General features: G+C 39.9%; 1 protein-coding gene across 1 annotated transcript in view; it reads right to left on the bottom strand.

The window, feature by feature from the left end:
* SLC12A1 (solute carrier family 12 member 1) overlaps nt 1-21,304 on the bottom strand; it is a 101,458-nt gene that overhangs the window by 45,051 nt on the left and 35,103 nt on the right. Inside the window, exons 9-14 of the mRNA XM_047863020.1 lie at nt 10,086-10,170; nt 7,496-7,647; nt 6,248-6,355; nt 5,806-5,929; nt 3,919-4,020; nt 1,359-1,514 (exon numbers count right to left, since the gene is read on the bottom strand). Of these exons, the coding sequence (XP_047718976.1) occupies nt 1,359-1,514; nt 3,919-4,020; nt 5,806-5,929; nt 6,248-6,355; nt 7,496-7,647; nt 10,086-10,170 (727 nt within the window). The remainder of the gene's footprint in view (nt 1-1,358; nt 1,515-3,918; nt 4,021-5,805; nt 5,930-6,247; nt 6,356-7,495; nt 7,648-10,085; nt 10,171-21,304) is intronic.

Raw genomic sequence — 21,304 nt, forward strand, 5'->3', positions numbered from 1 at the left:
CTACTACTCAACATACATGAACAATCCACTTACACATGCAATAACATGGATGAATCTAAAAACATCCTGTCAAGTGAAAGGAAGCATACACAAGGCTACAAAATGCATCATTCTATGTAATACTCTGAAAAGGCAAAGCTATAGCAACCAAAATCAGAACAGTTACTAGGGGCTGAGTCAGGGGGGGGAAGAGATCGAATACACAAGTGTGAAGGAACTTTGGCTGATGATGGAAATGTCCTCTGTCTTGATTGTGGTGGTGGTTACAAGACTGTGTAAATCTGTCAAAACCTATAGACTGTACATCTAAAGGGGATGTATCTTACCATATGTAAATTATGCCTGATGCGTAAAGTAGTAAAGAAAACAGCAAACAAATCCCTCTAAGCTAGTTACTGCCTCTCTACTTTCCTTGTGCAGTACAGGTAGGGGACATAGGAAGGTGGCTGGGGGCCATCTGGCTCCCGAGACTAGGCCTCTCTGTACCACACTCTGCTCTCTAGCTTCTCCCAGCTTCAGCCTATCCTTCTCATTGATTCAAAAGTTAACACCCAAAGTTCAGCTCTAATTGAATGATCTATGGCAGCTTCTTGTTGCTCACAGAATCCCTAGCATGACATTATGTTTCGTATTTATCTGGCCCAAGCTACTCCTCTGCCCCTTCTCCTTAGCACCCAAGAACTCCATCTGTGTTACAGGCCTTGAGCCATGTCCCTGCATGCCTCCTAACTTCACTCATGCTTTTCCTTCTGCCCAGAATAATCTTCCCTGACTCTGCCTGATTTGTTCATTTAACAAATATTTATTAAGTGCCTACTGAGTGTTAGTCCTGGGAATGCAGGCCACGAACCAGAAGAGTCTTCCTGGACAACCCTAATCAGAACTAATCGCTCCCTCTCCTTTTCTCAGTAGTTCGCTCATGTCATCGCATGGTACTTCCTATATAGTATTATGGTTACTTGCTTGCATCAGGGTCAGTGAACTACTTGAGGATAGGGACTATATCTTATTTAGCAGGATTCTTAGAAGGTGATATAATGGGGTTTGGTATCATACACTCTACTCAAAATGTCAGCTCTAGCTCATCCTGTCACCTTGAAAAACGGTCAACTGTTTGAACTTCAGTTTCTTCATCTGTGAAATGGGTCTAATGATACCTGATATACAGCATCATTGTGAGGATTCAAGGAGTGCTTGGTATATATGGTATATATGGTTAACTATTATGTTATATTTTTAATATCCACTGTTCACATAGCACACCTAAGCACATAGGAGGTGCTCAATAAACATTTGTTGAATGAATGGTTAGTTAGGGAGTGCTTTTGAAACCCCCTCCTGTACAGTCCTTATCTTACCTGGTTTCTTATAAGTCACGTATATATAGAGGAAGAACTCAATGACATAGGTGATGACAGCTGCCCACCAGTTGATAACAAACATGACTGCACAGCACAAAACAGCTCCAAAAAGAGATACCCACATGTTGTAAATTCCATACGCAGGTCTCCATCCTGAAATAAAAAATCTCAGTGCATAAGAAAAACTTTCACACTATTACTTTATACCACTGCATATTAGAATGCAGCTTGGGGGTGCAGGTTGAACATCCGCCTTTGGCTCAGGTGTTGATCTCACGGTTCATGGGTTCGAGCCCCACGTCAGGCTCTGCCCTGACAGCGCAGAGCCTGTTTCAGATTCTGTCTCCCTCTCTCTCTGCCCCTCCCCCCACTTGAGTTCTCTGTCTTTCTCTCAAAAATAAACTTAAAAAATTTTTTAGCTGCAGGCAACAGTTTTTCCTAGCATGAAAATCAGAACTTTTAGGTCAAGTTCCCAATTCTGTTATTAGTTTTCTGTGACCTTGGGTTCCTGGCCTATGAAGGTATAGTAAATAAGAATGCTATAAATATAGGGGCGCCTGGGTGGCGCAGTCGGTTAAGCGTCCGACTTCAGCCAGGTCACGATCTCGCGGTCCGTGAGTTCGAGCCCCGCGTCGGGCTCTGGGTTGATGGCTCAGAGCCTGGAGCCTGTTTCCGATTCTGTGACTCCCTCTCTCTCTGCCCCTCCCCCGTTCATGCTCTGTCTCTCTCTGTCCCAAAAATAAATAAACGTTGAAAAAAAAAATTTAAAAAAAAAAAAAAAAAAAAAAAGAATGCTATAAATATAAAAAATGTGTTACTCATGGCCTCTTTGTATTTCCAGCATGCCCCAATTGTCTTCCCAAACTATGAAATCTTAAGCCTCTGATATCTATGCCATCAGGAGTTAAAAGGAGGCAGGAGAGATGAAAAGAGTAGGGTCTAGTGGGGAGGAGGGAGAGACACTCCTTGGTGCCCCAAGAAAGAGGAGGTTAAGACAACGGGCTTATTGTTCCTATGGAGAAGGTAGAGCTTCATCAAAAGTCAAGCCAGTAACTTCCTGATAGCTCTGTCTTTGCCTTCTTTATGTTAAGAGGATAGTGATTGCCCTTTCAGAAATAATAATCTATGAGAAAAAGGGAGAAGTTTTTCTGTAATAGCTTTTTAAACCCGATGCATTAATGTTTTACATTTTACAGTGTAACTATTTCTCATGGTTCATATATGCATGGGAGTTTCCCATGTTCCTTGCAGTGAAGAAGCTGGAAGACAGTGTGGTCAGCTAGGGAAGTTCTGATTTGAAGGGCATTTGGTCTATGGGTGAAATACATATTAAATTTGGAGTTGCCAAAACACAACAGAGCCTTCAAAGTCTTCAGGAGCAATTTCTGAAATGGCCACCAGATGGAAATAGCACATTGAGAACATCCCTGGAAATGCCTTTATTTTTCCAAGTCTGGCTGTATGTGAGCGCGCGCGCGTGTGTGTGTGTGTGTGTTTGTGTGTAGCAGAGGCAGTGTGTGTGTCATTTTGTGGGTTTGTGTATCCATGTGTCTCTGTGTTTTTTTTCCCCTCTCTCTTTTTCTTTCTTCCTCTTTCACTCCTTCCTTTTCCACTCTTTCCCCCTCCCATCTCTATGATTTCACCTTGCTTTTCAAAGATGAACATAACATGGCATGGAGGCACACATTTCTATACTTGTTGTATTCACTGACTAGAACTTTCTGTTCTCTGTTTAAAAGAAGACAACACAACAGAAATAAAAGTTCCTCAGTTGTCCTCTGAAGCCCAGTGGCCTTGAGTGGACGAAGGCTCCCCTTCTGTCCATATTTTGTCTTACTGGCAGCAGGTTTTGCAAAGGAAGCTTGTGATCACAGCAGGCCCTAATAGAGTGGAAATGTGTTTACATCCCTGATAAAGGCTCTCATGGTGAAGAACTTTCTGAAGGTCAATTGTGACGAGTATCTATTCTGGTGGAAAGGTAGAAGGAATTCTAATAGCGAATGAAAGCAAGGAAGAGGTGAGAGGTGACTAGACAGGGAAGGTTCTTTGGCGTAAAATTTTGCACCACTTTCAACCACAGTCTGAGGAGGGCAGGGATGCCACTGGTTTCAATACGAATCTGCATCGACTGTACTCAGCAGGTAATTATGGGAACTACTCATCCTTCTCTTCTGCACCATGGGCAGGAAACAAATTGATAGTAAGGAAGTTTCAAATATATACATTTATTCCACTTCTGTGGTCACTTTCACCCTGGAAATAAATAGTGGTGTTTTTCTACCGCTGAAATAAATGTGGTTTCTCTTGCAATGAATAATTTATTGCCGCAGGAGAAAATTGACTTTACGGTTGGTCAAAAAGGCCATTGCTCAAATGATTCTTTTTCTATTTCAGAAGTCACCCCCCAACTCACCAAAATAAAGTGGATTACGCTGCCCACTAGGATATAAGGAAATACATAAACACAGATTGAGCACTTTTCACTGACTTATTTCATCTTATTGAGACAAACTAACTGCCTTCTTAGGCTTATTTTAGTTACGAAAAGTCAACTTACCCGGAGATTTGGCATAAGAGGCATGGAAGCAGGAGAAATTAATAAGTGCATATGAGGCCAGGAAAAAGTTGGAGATGATGGGGGCGATGGTGTTCAGTTCCGCTGTGAATGAAGCAGAAGTGAGCATGTACATATGAGTTATGAGACCAGGGGCTGAACAGCTGTCACAGCCTGGAAGCTTGACTTTATTTGGAAATTGAAAACATAGCTAGCATTTGTCAAAGTTTAAGAAGTTAGTGATTTTTCTTTGGGGTTGCATTCATTTAAAAATATTTTTTCAGCCGGGGTTTCCACAAAGTAAGATACAAGAAAACCTACCAATGAGAAAATAGACAATAGGCAAGACCTGTAATTCAAGTGGGCATGGGTAGAGGGTTTGGGGACTGGGCAGATGATAAACTCCCCTGTAGGTAGTCCAGAGGTACCATATCTTCTATTCTTTGTCTGCTGTGGATACAAGGAGAAATTATTTTTCTCCTGTGTCACTAAGCTCTGCAGTGTGACAGATTAAATACCAGGGCTCCAGCAATACCCAATTGGAAATCTCTATACCCAACTTACTCTTCTTGACTCTCAACTCTTGCTAGTCATTTGCTGCCCCCCCCCACTTTTAAACATTTCTAGAGAGTTCTACCTCTCAAGGTGTGCCAGAAAATTTTTACCCCAGTACCTAAATATCCAGTATGATTTAATCCTAGCTGAATTGTTTACTGTATGATATAGGAAGTAATTCAGAGACATTATCATTTATCTGTCAACCACAGTGATGCAAATACAGGTGGCATCTGGGTATGATTCTAGACCATAGATGCCAGCAAGGAATAGGCAAAAATGGCTGCCATGAAGTTTGTGCCATGAAGCTAGTCTACACTGTTCTCAGTGATTTTTAAGGATATTTATTTAATTTATACAATTTTCTAACACTTGGGCTATTCGATCACATAAATGCATTATAGGGCAATGATTTGAGGTGTTATGCTTAAGTTATAGAATGGAAGCTTTTCTGTAAATAATCACTTTTTATTTAATCTTTTAAAAATCTAAAAAACACAGACAGTCATATTTTCTACCTCTTCAACCTTGTAGAAATCTTATGAGGATTCAGGAATTACAGTCACTTCCTGAGTTCATGTGATGATGAGGGGCCTTTATTGTTTAGTGCCACTGTGCTGAGGAAGGCTCTGCCCTTCTAGGCACAGTTATCATGGCCTTGCTTTTGGCTTCTTTTCCTCTGATAGGCTCACCAGCAATGGTAGCACCTTAGGGAGGAACGAGGAACGTGCAGGCTAAAGTTGATGAATGTGCCTCTCCAAGATTGTGCAGCTGTTCCTATATCACTTTGGAGAGGAAGCCGAGATTACAGTCTGGGTAAGTGGTTCTCAAACCTTAGTCGTCTACAAATCTCCTGAGGAACTTGTAAACATGCAGATTCCTTATCTCCAGAGACACTGATTCTAATTCTGGGGTTGGGTCTCAAAAACTGGCACATTAACAAACCCCAGGTGATTCGGATTCTGATATAAGTGGTCAATGGACCATATTTTGAAAATGATACTTCAATTCTCCAGCTAGCTGCCAAACCAGGAGAGGTGGAGACAAGTGGCACCTGGGGAAGACTCTGGAATTACACAATCAGGGAGCTTGGAGGAAGGATTCTCTTGCGTTTGGTTGGATGGATTTCCAACATTCAGATTCAAAGAAGATTCAAAGTCTACCTCAAGTCCTCGAATGTTCTCTACACACAAGGATTCCTTGGATTAGACAGACTCCAATTATCTGAATTGGGATATTAAACATAATACAGGCAATTCGTCAAGCTAAAAAGAAAACCCTAACAGTAATCAGAAGAATTCCTTGGCTTTCAGGAAGCAAGAGAAAACTACGAACCAATAAGAATGAAGGCCATGGCTATAACAAAAGTGAGAATGTATCCTCTCAGGGGTTCATTGTTTTTCCCATATCCCTTTGCAAAGAACTGCAGGGCTTTGTAGATGTTGTCCTTGCACAGTGCCTAATGGAAAAGAAGAGGAGATATTCGTCATTTATATCTATGCACAGTCATTTTCCCTAGGTGATTCAAACAAGAAGATTTGGGGAAAGATGAAGTGGTACATGATATAGGCACAAGTTAACACTGCAGTTTATCATTCTTTATATTATTTGAATCGATCTTGACTATGTGGCAGACAGCATTTGAGCCAGATGCAAACGTTAAACTGTTTCAGAAAATGATGGAAGATGATTGCTCGTGAGAATGAGTATTTCAGCTTGATCCAAGTTTAGTGGAAACAGACGTAGGGAGAGGAACATGCTCTTGTGCTTGTATCACCTGGAACACTTTGGGTGCGCTGACGAGAGAGGCCAGGGCTGAGGACAGCGTTGCCGAAAAGATGCCAGCAGTGATGAGGGGGCCAAACCCTGACACCATGCTCATGACCTTGAGAAAAGACATTCCAGTAAGGAGACTCATCCATCACACAATTAAAAAAGAAAGTCAAAATTTTATGCAAATGCTTCCCTTTCTACTTTCTGTGATTTGGAAACTCCTTTACAAATTAATTGCTTCTAACCAGATTGCCCCCCACCCCTGCTTCATTCTCGAGTTCCTCAATATTTGTTTTTTTCAAAATGGACATGGCCATTTTGTTGTCATTGTTTATAACAATAAGAAATGCTCACCACAATACATCCAGAAGATACTGGAAAGAATAAATAAGGAAATGATTTCAAGGACTTGACAACATTACCCCTGTCTTTTTGGGCATATGTTTCCTGGACAATGGGAAATCCTATCCAGTAGGAACTGGTATTTAAATAAGTTTTGGGGAGGGCTCAGTTGTTTACTGGTCTTCCGAAAAGCTTTCTTGTTCTTCCTGCACATAGAAGCTTTTGAAACATTTGCTTTCTCTGTGATCATTAAATATAATTTTAGATCTTAGACATGATGAGATTCTATCAATTTAAGGCATATTTTGGAATAATGACTTCAACTGAGTTAATTTCTCTTTGTTGGTTGTTAAAATGTACGAATGAAGCCTTCAAGACAAATTTGCCTCTCCCTCTGCTCACCAATCATTCAGACAAATTGATGTTTCAAGTTCTGCAGCTTTCCCAACTTCCCTTCTTCCTCCCCCCTCATTTACCTCCCCTTTTGCCACTCACAATTTCCTTCTTGGCCTTGTTTTCCAGGCACTCCAGGACCACATTGAGGCCCTTTCCTAAACTGAAGTCCATGCACAACGTGCATTCCAAGTGCTAACTATCTAAGTCTCTCCTTCTCCCCGCCATGGAATCTTTCATAATTGACTGGAAGATGCATAATGTCAGGTGGTAATCTTTCTCTGGTGATGCAATTCATACAAGGGCCCATTCTCTTCCCACCACAGTAAACGTAACCACAGGATTTGCCACTACATAATGCCTATAGGGTTCCCTTCCCTCACTCATGAATTGTTCCTTGCTGAATTCAAACGGATCCACAATCAATCATTTGCAAAGTCAGAAGTTTCATTATACTCCACATGACATTCTACAAATGAAAATAGCAATCAACTTTTTTTTTTTTGGTCATTCAAACCTGGAAATTGTTCATCAGCCCATATTGACATGGTTCATGCCGACATCTTGAGAAGTCGTAGCCCAACCCACAGGCTGCTGAACCATTGCAGTTCATCCCAGAAATGATTGTGTCATTCATGCTTCCAGTGGCATCTCGGACCACACAGGCTCCTGGGGAAACAACCATGGCTTGTCATTTCTTTATAAGTGTTCTGCCCCCTATAAGGTTTTCTTCTGAAATCATAGTTTACTTTGAGTCTGAGCAGGTCCATTGCCATCCTCTCTTGTCATTCTGGGATCAGGTACCTGGAGGTTCCCATTCTCAGAGGCTTGAGAGTGCCCCCTGTCTCTAACAAGCTGCCACTTCCACTGCCTTGGGTGCTTTAAGTCCAAGCTTTCACCTACCTCTTTAAGACACTTGGGGGTTGGAACCCTATTACTTTCTGAAATGCACATGGCAATGCTTTGCACATAATATGTATTCGATTCATATATCTGGTTTGGTACTACTGATCAGGTGTTTTGCAGATAGAAGGATTTATTTTCTCAACGGTGAGAGAACCAAGGGGTAGCATTATTGAATTCGGTAATTAAGAGAACTGAGCCCTTGTTTTCAACTAATGATAGTCCTTTCATAATTATTTAAACATAGCTATAATTCTACTTTATATAGAATTTTAATGGCTTAAATAATAAAGAAATGGGGGATAAAATATTAAGATTTCCTTGGTACTATTAATGGTCAAATAATATTCTATCAACTATCAGTGTATTCCATTATTTTTATACATTTTGGTATTTCTGTTATTTTCTACTATAAACATTCTATGATGAACACCTTTGTACACAAAATTTCCTTCCATATTTCAACGTATTTCTCTAGGGTAGATTCCTAGAAATGGAGTTATGAACTTTTTAAAGATTCTTGATAGATATTTTAATCACTGACTTTCCTTAGGAATTTTATAACTATAATCTCTGCCACTATGTATTTGATAGAATTATTGAAATATATGACTATACATGGGATATATGTAGAAACTTTTCTGAACCACCTGAAGGATACATGTTTTGCAAACTAAATCCCAACCAATGAAACTGTTCATTTTGCAATTCCAACTCCAGCCAGTAGGAGTCATCATCCCTTGCTATTAACTTCAAGAGAGGTCTCAGTGACAGGTACCCTGTCAGGTGGTAATCTTTCTCTGGTGATGCAATTCATACAAGGGCCCATTCTCTCCCCACCACAGTAAACATAACATGACAGGACTGCTTAAACAGTTGAAATCATGGATGTTGGTTACCAAGCAAAACTATCCATTCTAGGTTTTACCTTTATGCTTTGTTCTTTTATGTTGAGCTGACTTTTCTGAATCATATATTTTGGCTTCTGCATTATACAACTCCCCAAATTTCAGTGAAGCCAAGCCATGAACCATAACTAATGACAGGCTATAGACCTCATGACTATCCTCCTCTCCAGGGAAAAGCATAGAAACAGATTTTCCGCCCCAGGCAAAAACTGAAAGATTCTCTGAAATCAGGTCTATAACTTTACTCATTCCTTCATTTTTACTTCATGTGAGATAGAAAACCATTTGGGAAATTTAACTTAAGGTGATTTCAATGTCATTTAAAAATGTGTCAATTTTCTAAAGTATTGGAATAAAATCTCTTTACATGTAACTAAACTTGAAAATGCCACAGCAATATAGCTAACATTATCCATTTTCCTCAAATAAGAGACAGTGAGAGGAGCAATAATCTAAGTTAACTGTTTTGCTTTTTTCTCCACAAACCAAAGTAAGATAAATGCAGTTCCCCAATTTCCTTTAAGTAGAGGACTACTGGGATGTGCCCTTCAGCAAACTGGTCATCCGGGCTTCTGCAGTGGGGAACTATATTCTGTGCAGTGCACAGAAAAGAGTTTTCTTCTCTGAATGTTCCACATTGCTTCCTCTCCTACTATGGTATAAGCATGAAGTGACCCCCAACCAGGAGGAGGTGTGGCTGCAGGCACCAGGTGGAATGAAAGTCAGCTTAGGAACAGCAGGTGTATTCACATATTTTCTGTTCACTGAGCAATGTGGGGGCTGGCCACCCACACTGCTGGCAGCTGGGTCTTGTTCTGATTTCCTGCCAACTAGTGACAGTGACATTTCCATATTAGGGACAGTTAGTGCAAGGAGGAGATACAGTCATCAATTCTAGATCTTTCATATTTTCCTAAGCCTTTTTGTTTTTGTCTTGTTTTGCTTTTGGCTTCTTCTCTCTGGCTGTTTCTCACCTCCCTCCCAAGACAAGGGAGGTGGGTGCTGGGTGGGTGCAAAACATCTTTGGCAGGGGGGATTATCACCTAGAGTAGCTAAATTGGATTCTCTTTGTGTTCAGGCAGAATGACAATCTTATTAACTCTATCCTAGCCCTGACCCCGAGACACCTATATTATGGCTTAATTGCATTCAAACCCCTAGAGCATCCAGAGGGGAATAAAAATGTTGTCTTTAAAAAAACACTTTCTACTTATGATCCATTGAAAGCCCACTGGACATGAAAGAACTAGACTCCTTGTAATTCTGGAATTCTTACACCAAAGACATACAACTTACCTACACAAATAGCAACTCCTATGTAGGCAACAGTGGTGATGAAAATGGCCAGCATGGTTCCTCTGGGGATGGCATCTTGGGGATCCTTTGAAAAAATAATGTGGTGGGATGAAGAGACAATGTAATAAGAAACAGAAATGACTTGGGGTTATTACTATATTTCAAATTTTTCATCTACCCTTCCTGAGGCACATTGTAAAGAAAAGATCAAGCAAATGGCAAAATGGTGAGCTTGAGTTTTTTCTGGAGGTGTTCACGTGTTCAGAGTGAATAAAGAAACCTCTAGATCTTCGTGCTGAATGAAAGAGATCGCTAACTGTCCAGGATGGAGTTTTTATAGAAAAGTAAACTAGTTAGATCACTCACTAATGCATCTCCCTCCCTTTTATCCACTGGGAATTTCATGCAGATGTATCCGACCTTAAAGTATTAGGGGAAAGACCCCAAACACACCCCACACATTGATACACATCGAGAATATCCATGTGTGTGTGTGTGTGTGTGTGTGTGTGTGTGTGTGTATTAGTTTTGTACCAAGCATAGGCTTGCTTAAAAAAAATAACTTTTAAGCAAAAAGGACGATGTACTAAATTCTCCAACCCCTCAAATTTCCCTTTTGGAATCTAGTTCAGGAATGACTGCAATGGGAGATATTTGATTTTCATAAGCAGGCATAAAGAAAGAGGCAAATTTAAGCTTATACCAGAAAATGGGCTTTTCTCTTGCTTATGAATGTATATAAATTCACTGAGCTGAGCTGACATCATATATAATATACCATTTTATATCCCATTTTGGGGGCTAAGTCATATCATAATCAATTTCCACACAGCATAACTTCTAAATAATTGAATTCAACTTAACAGGGATTATTAAATAGAGATTTTAATGTATTCATTGCTTATACAGGACAATGCCTGGCATATAGTAGGAGTCAATAAATATTGAATTGAGGGAGGCACAATCTCGGTAGATATTAGTTCCCCCACCAAAGGACCTGAGATTTATCAATACAAATAAGCAGTAAATGCAGCCAAAGTTTGAGATTTTTTTGTTTTTGTTTTTAACTTAAATCTGCTGATCAAATCCATCAGAGAGGGAAAAGAAAAAAAGGGGGGGTGCCTGGGTGCCTCAGTAGGTTAAGTGTTGACTTCTGCTCAGGTCATGATCTCACAGTCTGTAGGTTCGAGCCTCTGGTCGGGTTCTATGCTGACAGCTTGGAGCCTGGAGCCTGCTTCAGATTCTTGTCTCCCTCTCTCTCTGCCCCTCCCCCACTCATGCCCTCTCTCTCTCTCTCTCAAAAAATAAATAAACATTAAAAAAAACCACAACTCATTAGAGAGGCCAAGTCGTGGTAAATGTAAACCCAACCTCACAGCTGGAAATAAAATATACAAACAAATTTTCCCCTAATGGGAGTATGCCAGTCCTATGGAGCCACTATGTGATCATTAATTCCTCCCCATTCTTTTAGGAATGTCTGCCCAGGGGAGTTAAGATGGTGGAGTAGTAAGGGACCCTGAGCTTGTCTCGTCCCTGAAATGCAGCTAGATCAGCATCAAACCATTTTGAACACCCAGGAAATTGATCTGAGAATTAATGCAACAATCCTGCATAATTGGAGCCAGTGAATTTGGCAGGTACATGGTGTGGAGAAGTGAATTGGGGGAGAGAAAAGCTATAGAGCCACAGAGGGTAAGGATCCATTTTCATGGAGAAATGACAGAGAAAGAGAAAGGCAGAGAGTGCAGCACATGGGGATCGCACAAGAAAAGCACTCCCCCTGAAAGTAACTGGAGAGAGAGAGAGAGAGAGAGAGAGAGAGAGAAAATACTCGCAGGGGATTGAACAAGAAATCTGTTCCCCAAAATCACTAAAGGAGAGAAAGGAGAGGGTTTCAATACCACCAAGATTCTATAAAGAGTGGAGCTCAGAGTCTGAAGTTTGAAGCTCAGTGCCTGGCATTGCTTTGGTGAAAAAGTAGGGTGAATCCCCAGGAGTAGGCAGCATGGTCTGAAGGGTGACATCAGGGAGATTTCCCTGATTGGATAGCATTTGGTAGAAGCCATATGGCCTCCCCACAGGCATAGGTCCCAACAGACCCCAGGGAGTGGCCACGTTTAATGATATTAGAACAAAGATGCCAGAGGACAGCAAAACCTGGTGCCAGTTGTATGTTGTGATTTGCCATAAACTCTGGGTGTCTGCCACTGCACAATAGCAGGAACATTCTCTGGGGCAAGCCAGCATGCAGCCATTGCTCAGTGAGATCCTCCCCCAGAGAGTCCTCCAGAAAACCATGGGAGTTACTGAAGTGTGGGGTTTGGAAACACAACCCCATTTGAGATAAAACTCTGGAGGGAAGTGCTACTTGGCAGGCAGACAGCTTGGACGCAAACAGGGTAGAGGCAGGATCAGACAGAAGCTTGAGACAAAGGAGGATGCTTGATTGTGGGCTGGTTGAGGGCATGGGGTTCCTGCACCAGAGACTAAGGAGCTGAGTGAAGCCATTTTCACTTCTAGCGTGCACACATGTATCAACCTCAGTAAGCTAAGCAGCACCACTAAGTGCATAACAGAGTTACTACACCAAGCCCTGCCCACCTGAACCCTCCAGGCATATCCCCCAGAAGACAAACACAAATCCCTTCCACCTGTTTATTAATTTACGTACTATAGTGTGCTGCAAAGTTTCAGTTCTAGGGGAAACTGGATGTAACTTCATTTGGGTTTCATTTTGTTTGCTGGTTTGTTTATTTGTTTGTTTTATTTTTAATTTTTAACTTTTTTTCCTTTCTCTTTTCCCAAAGAAAAAATAAAGGAGTTCATGACCACTAAATCAGCCCCGCAAGAAATTTTAAGAGGGACTCTTTGAGTGGAGAAAAGACAAAACAAAACAAAAAAGACCAAAAGCAGCAAAGAATAGAAAGGACCAGAGAACATCACCAGAAACATCAAATGTACAGGCAACACAATGGCAATAAATTCATTAACTTTCAATAATCACTCTAAATGTAAATGGACTAAGTGATCCAATAAAAAGACGTAGGGTATCAGAATGGATAAAAAAAAATAAGACCCATCTATATGCTGCCTACATATAGCCAAGAGACTCATTTTAGACCTAAAGACATCTACAGATTGAAAGTAAGAGGATGGAGAACCATCTATCATACTAATGGAGCTCAAAGGAAAACCAGAATAGCCATAGTTATATCAGACAAACTAGATTTTAAAACGAAGACTGGGGGGCGCCTGGGTGGTGCAGTCGGTTAAGCGTCCGACTTCAGCCAGGTCACGATCTTGCGGTCCGGGAGTTCGAGCCCCGCGTCGGGCTCTGGGCTGATGGCTCAGAGCCTGGAGCCTGTTTCCGATTCTGTGTCTCCCACTCTCTCTCTCTGCCCCTCCCCCATTCATGCTCTGTCTCTCTCTGTCCCAAAAATAAATAAAACGTTGAAAAAAAAATAAAAAAAAACAAAAAACAAAGACTGGAATAAGAGATGAAAAAGGGCATTATATAATCATTAAGGGGTCTATCCACCAAGAAGATCTAACAATTATAAATATTTATGCACAAAACTTAAAGCACCCAAATATATAAATCAATTAATAACAAACATAAAGAAACTCATTGGTAACAATACCATCATAGTAGGGGACTTCAACACCCCACTAATAGTAATGGAAAGATCATCTAAGCAGAAAATCAACAAGGGAAAAATGGCTTTGAATGACACACTGGAGCAGACGGACTTAACAGATATATTCAGAACATTTAATACTAAAGCAGTAGAATGCACATTCTTCTTGAGTTCACATGGAACATTCTCCAAAATAGATCACATACTGGGTCACAAATCAGCCCTCAACAAGTACAAAAATATTGATATCATACTATGCATATTTTCAGACCACAATGCTATGAAACTTGAAATAAATAACAAGAAAAAAATTGTAAAGACCACAAACACTTGGAGATTAAAGAATATCCTACTAAAGAATGAATGGGTTAAACAACAATTTAAGAGGAAATTAAAAAGTACATGGAAGCCAATGAAAAGGAAAACATGACCATCTAAAACCTCTGGGATGCAGCAAAGGCAGTCATAAAAAGGAAGTATATAGCAATCCAGGGCTTCCTAAAGAAGGAAGAAAGGTCTCAAATACACAACATAACCTTACACCTTAAAAGCTAGAAAAAGAACATCAAAGACAGCCCAAAACCAGCAGAAGAGGGAAATAATAAACATTAGAGCAGAAATCAATGATATCAAAATTAAAAGAAAAAGAGTAGAACAGATCAACAAAACCAGGAGCTGGTTCTTTGAAAGAATTAACAAAATTGATAAACCCTTAGCTAGATTTATCAAAAAGAAAAAGGAAAGAACCCAAGTAAATAAAATCATGAATGAAAGAGCAGAGGGGTGCCTGGGTGGTGTAGTTGTTTAAGCATCCAACTCTTGATCTCTGCTCAGGTCATAATCTCAGTTTGTGAGTCTGAGCCCTATGTCAGGCTCTGCACTGATGATGTAGAGCCTGTTTGGGATGTCTCTCCTTCTCTTTTCCCCTCTTCTCTCTCTTTCTCTCTCTCAAAATAAATAAATAGGGGCGCCTGGGTGGCTCAGTCGGTTAAGCAGCCGACTTCGGCTCAGGTCATGATCTCACGGTCCGTGAGTTTGAGCCCCGCATCAGGCCCTGTGCTGACAGCTCAGAGCCTGGAGCCTGTTTCGGATTCTGTGTCTCCCTCTCTCTGACCCTCCCCCATTCATGCTCTGTCTCTCTCTGTCTCAAAAATAAATAAACGTTAAAAATAAATAAATAAATAAATAAATAAATAAATAAATAAATAAAATTTTAACAAAGAGAGATCACAACCAACACTGTAGAAAAACAAACAAAAATAAGAGAACATTATGAGCAATTATATGCCAACAAACTGGGCAATCTGGAAGAAATGGACAAATTCCTAGACATATCCTACCAAAACTGAAACAGGAAGAAGTAAAAAATTTGAACAGACCCATAACCAGTAAAGAAATTGAATCAATAATCAAAAATCTCTGAATAAACAAGGGTCCCAGGCTGCATGGCTTTCCAGGGGCATTCTAACAAACACTTAAAGAAGAGTTAACACCTATTCTCTTGAAGCTGTTTCACAAAATAGAAATGGAGGGAAAACTTCCAAAGTCATCTATGAGACCAGCATTGCCTTGATTCCAAAACCAGATAAAGACTCCAATAAAAAGAACTACAGACCAATCTTGATGAACATGTATGCAAAAATTCTCAAAAAGATACTAGCAAATGGAATCCAACAATACATTAAAAGCAGTAATCACCATGATCAAGTGGGGTTTATTCTTGAGCTTCAGGGGTGGTTCAACATCCACAAATCAATATATCACATTAATAAAAGAAAGGATGAGAACCACGTGATCTTCTCAATAGATGCAAAAAAGCATTTGACAAAATACAGCATCCTTTCCTGATAAAAACCCTCAAAAAGTAGGGATAGAAGGAACATACCTCAAGATCATATATGAAAGATCTACAGCTAATATCATCCTTAATGGAGAAAAACTGAGAGCTTTCCCTCTAAGGTCAGGAACACAATAAGCATGTCTATACTCACCACTGTTGTACAACATAGTGTTGGAAGTCCTAGCCTCAACAATCAGACAACAAAAAGAAACAGAAGATATCAAAATTGGAAGGATTTGCTCTTTGCAGATGACATGATATTCTGTTTGGAAAACCCAAAAGACTCCACCAAAGAACTGCTAGAACTGATACATGAATTCAGAAAATTTATATCAAAGGATATAAAATCAACATATAGAAATTAGCTGCATTTCTATACACCAATAATGAAGCAGAAGAAAGAGAAATCAAGGAATTTATCCCATTTACAATTGTACCTAAAACCATAAAATACCTAGGAATAAACCTAACCAAAGAGGTACAAAATCTATACACTGAAAACTAAAGAAAGCTTATAAAAGAAACTGAAGAAAACACAAAGAAATGAAAAAACATTCCATGTTCATGGATCAGAAGAACAAATATTGTTGAAATGTTGTTACTGTCCAAAGCAATCTACACATTCATTGCAATCCCTACCAAAATAACACCAGCATTTTTCACAGAACTAGAACAAACAATTCTAAAATTTGTATGGAACCAGGAAAGACCCCGGATAGTTAAAATCATGTTGCAAAAGAAAACCAAAACTGGAGGTACCACAATTCTGGACTTCAATCTGTATTCCAAAGCTGTAATCACCAAGGCAGTATGGTGCACATAGATCAATGGAACAGAATAGAGAACCCAGATTGGACCCATAAATGTATGGCCAACTAATCTTTGACAAAGCAAGAAAGAATATCCAATGGAAAAACAGGTCTTTTCAGCCAATGATGTTGGGAAAACTGGACAACAACATGTAGAAGAATGAGCCTGGACCACTTTCTTACACCATACACAAAAATAAACTCAAAATAGATGAAAGGTCCAAATGCAAGACAGGAAACCATCAAAATCCTAGAGGAGAAAACAAACAGCAACCTCTTTGACCTCAGCCACAGCAACTTCTTATTAGAAATGACTCTGGAGGCAAGGGAAACAAAAGCAAAAATAAACTGTTGGGATTTTATCAAGATAAAAAGCTTTTGCACAGTAAAGGAAACAATCGACAAAACTAAAAGGCAACCAACAGAATGGGAGAAGATATTTGGAATTGACATATCTGATTAATGGCTAGTATCAAAAATCTACAACGAATTTATCAAACTCAACACCAAAAAACAAATATTCCAGTGAAGAAATGAACAGAAGACATGAATAGACACTTTTCCAAAGAAGACATCCAGATGGCTAACAGACACATGAAAAGACGCTCAGCATCACTCATCATCAGGGAAATACCAATCAAAACAATATTGAGATACCACCTTGCACCAGTCAGAGTGACTAAAATTAACAATTCAGGAAACAACAGATGTTGGCGAGGATACAGAGAAAGGGGAACACTTTTGCATTATTGTTGGGAATGCAAACTGGTGCAGCCACTCTGAAAAACAGTATAGAGGTTCCTAAAAAATTTAAAATGGGCTACCCTATGACCCATAAATTGTACCATGAGGTATTTATCCAAAGATACAAAAATGCTGATTCAAAGGGGCACATGCACCCCAATGTTTATAATAGCACTATCAACAATAGCCAAATTATGGAAAGAGCCCAAATGTCCATCAATTGACAAATGGATAAAGAAGATGTGGTATATATATATATATATATATATATATATATATATATACACACACACAATGGAGTATTACTCAGCAATCAAAAAGAATGAAATCTTGCCATTTGCAACAATGCAGATGGAACCAGAATGTATTATGCTAAGCAAAATAAGTCAGAGAATGATAAATATAATATGATTTCACTCATATGTATAATTTAAGAAACAAAAGAGATGAACATAGGGAAAGGGAAGGAAAAATAAGATAAAAACAGAGAGGGAGACAAACCATAAGAGACTTGAATATAGAGAAAAAACTGACGGTTGCTGTAGGGAAGATGGGTGGGGGGGATGTACTAAATGGGTGATGGGTGTTACCATCACTTGTTGGTATTTGTTGGGATGAGCACTGGTTGTTATATGTAAGTGATGAATCACTAAATTCTACTCCTAAAACCATTATTACACTATATGTTAACTAACTTACATTTAAATAAAATTTAAAAATAAAAAATAAAAAAAAGGAGTATCTGCACATAGAGTTGGTTCTGCTACATGTATACCCAGCCTTCTCCTTCTGAACTATTATCTCCAAAAGTGATTTCAGCTAATAGATGCAGTTGAGCAACACATCAAAAGAAAAATACAATTGTGGTAGAAATGGGTCCCTCTCAATCTCCCAATTCATGCTATATTTCAAGTTTTATTTTATAGATTAACTATTTCTTATGATCTGAGTGGAATGCAAAGATTAAGTGAATAAAGGCAATATTAATTTAAGTAGGAATAAAGAAATATATGTAAGGATAAAAGGTGTGGCAATAAAAGGCAGTTGTGTACCTAAAACATGAAAACTTTGTTCTTATGTAGAACTATCTGCTACAAACTGTGAAATTACTTACTTAGAATATACATGAGAGTCAGACTGGACCCAGTATAAATAAGGATGTCAGTATCTTAATAATCATATATTCACATTGTCTGCTCTGGCTCCCTTTCTCCTAGACAGGGACCAGGACTTTGACAAATTCTTAGTTTTTACTTTAAATGTTAGTTTCCATCTCCCCAGCAGTTACCTAAAAATCGAACCTTCTTTAACCTTTTTTAAATTAAATATTATATATATTTTTTGTTAAGGTAGAATACACAGCAATCCATTAGACTGCTGCTTTTGGAGTGTCAACCACATCCTAATCTTGCATCTCTGAAACCACATCTTAACTGTCTTGATTAGATTTGGGTACCCCCCAAATCTTCTCCTAGGAACATATTTACAGATTATGCATTAGTGAGTTAACAAATGGAAAGTTCAGGGTGGGAACTTTGTAGCATTCCCTTGGGCCAACACTTGTTGACTGTCACTGGCAGCCTGAAGTGCCATCCTGTGAAGGATTCTGAGGCTGTGAACAGAGGTAACATCTTGCATATCCCTACAGTGTGTAAATAATACATGCTTACTAATCTGAAATAAATCTATTATGTTGTGATATTTCTGATTTCACTCAGAGAAATACAGGCCACTCTGACTTTTGGTCATGTTAATTATTATTTCTCAAAGTGTTCTCCTTTCTAGATCTTCATGACCCCATTCTCTATTGAGTTCTCTTACCTCTTAGATAGCTCTTTCCCTTTTTCTTCATGGACTCCTTTTCTACCATTAATATTTTGAGGGTCCCTGGGCACTGTCTTGGTTCTTCTCTCTCTTCTCTTTGCACAGACCTGGATGAACTCATCCACACCATGGATCCCAGTCCTGTCCAAGATCCTTTCCAGAGCTCCAGACTCATGAATTTAGTAACCCACTAGACATGTCCACTCTGATGTCCTTTTGCTATTGCAACCTCAATGGCCAAATCTGAGCTTCTTTTTCCTCATCAATTACAGCATGGAATCAATCAGTAGGTTGCACCCAGTATTCAAAGAATACGATAGAATAGAACTGATGTGACAATATCAGAAGATACCATTATTAATAAAGAACTGTTCGGAGAAAATTTATATGTGTGCACTTGATTTGATGTATGTTTTCTGCCTGCAGATCATAGTAGAAAACACTCTTTCCATTTCCTCTCCTAACCCTAACAAAAGCTAACCTCTTTGATCCATTCCCCCTGCCATGGTCTTAATTTAGACTCATGCCATCTCTTGTTCAGAGCTGTAATATCTTTTAACTGGTCTTCCTGACTCCAGTCTCCCTACCTATCACCCCCTACCCTTTATTCCATCCTTACAAGCTGCTAGAAGGCTCTCTCTAAAACACGTTACTCCCTGACCTATGTTCATTAGTGTCTCTAGCTGGTTTTGGGATAATACACAAACTCCCTTTTCTGTAGTCTAAAGAATCTCTGAGTTCTATTTAATAGTATATAGTCATGTATGTGTTGAAAGTTAAGCTTAATTGCAAAATCACCAAATATTTTTAAGCAGAAAGAAAGCAACTTTTTACAATACTATGACCACACAAATGCCTTGAAAATCATGACAGGACATCCTCTGCAGATATATTCTGGTTCTTTGCTTACTCCCAAGGTGTCAGGACACACAGCAGATCCTTTATAAATATGTTTATTAAAGTGTTGCTAAAACTATTTTACTTGCATACTGCACCACACATAAAAACTAATTTTCATCAGCAGCATCTTTCTCTGTGCCTTTCTCTATTCCATTCCATCTACTCCAAATGTCCCTCTCTTCTTTGTTCTGTAGATGAGCCCCTATCTGTCCCTTGAAATTTGGATTGAATGTCCCCCTCCTCTGAAACCCTTCCCTTACTGTTTCAGGGACAGGAAATAATTGTCAATATACAAAAAAAAAACCAATCTGATTTAAAATGGGTAGTTGATCTAAATAGACATTTCTCGACAGAAGACATACAGATGGCCTTCAGACATATGAAAAGATGCTCAACATCACTCAGCATCAGGGAAATGTAAATCAAAACCACAATGAGGGGAGGGGCCAAGATGGCAGAACAGCATGTAAGGTTTTTTTTTTTTGCGTCTCCCATCCACAAAATACAGCCAGATCAACACTAAACCGTCCTGCACACCTAGAAAACTGATTTGACGATTAACACAACAATCTGTACAACCTGAACCACAGAACTCAGCAGGTACCCGGCACAGAGAAGTGAACTGTGGGGGAGAGCAAACACACTGAGGGCAGGAGCTGTTTTTGCTTGCAGAGAGAGGACAGAGACCGGGACGGGGAGAGTTTGGGAAATCACCCCCCCCCCCCCCCGCAAAAGCAACCAGAGAGAAAGTGGAAAAGTGGAAACAGCCAAAGGGACCAATCAAAAAAGGGAGAAGGGAGAAAGGAGAAAGGACAGGGTTTAAATCCATTAAGACTCTATAAATAGGGTGAGCACAGAGTCTGAAACTCCATAGTTCGATACCTGGCGGTGCTCTGGTGGGAAGGGGGAAAACCCAGGAGCAGAGTGAGCTCCAGGGGTCCTTGGGACACACCCCCTGCTTGGAGGACATTTGGTAGAGGCAAAGATCTGAGAGAAGAACCACATTAGCTGGTGTTGGAATAAGGAAATTAAAGGTGAAGATTGGTGCCAGATGTGTGTTGTGATTTACCATAATCCCTGAAACGTTGCTGCTAGATGATTGCATGAGCTTTTTCTGGGTCGGGCTGGCAGTTTCTGGGCAGTTTCTGGGCATTGGCATCAGTGCTATCCCTGGAATGTTCCTGGGTGTGGCCAGCACCAGCCATTGCTTGGTGAGACCCTCCCCCAGAGGATCTGAGCGGGTCAAAGCCACAGTCCCTCAGAAGTGAGGGGTTGGGAAACACAGCCACATCTGAGATAAAACTTGGGAGTAAGGTGCCTCTTGGCAACCTAATGGTTTGGTTACGGGCAGTGTAAAAGCAGGGAGTGGATGGAAGCCAGAGACAAAGGACAGGTGGGGAGAACAGAGTTCCAGTACTAGAGACTGGGTACCTGGGTGACGCCATTTTCACCCCTCCTACG

Source organism: Prionailurus viverrinus, chromosome B3 (assembly GCF_022837055.1).
Source record: "Prionailurus viverrinus isolate Anna chromosome B3, UM_Priviv_1.0, whole genome shotgun sequence".
Taxonomy (NCBI): Eukaryota; Metazoa; Chordata; class Mammalia; order Carnivora; family Felidae; genus Prionailurus; species Prionailurus viverrinus.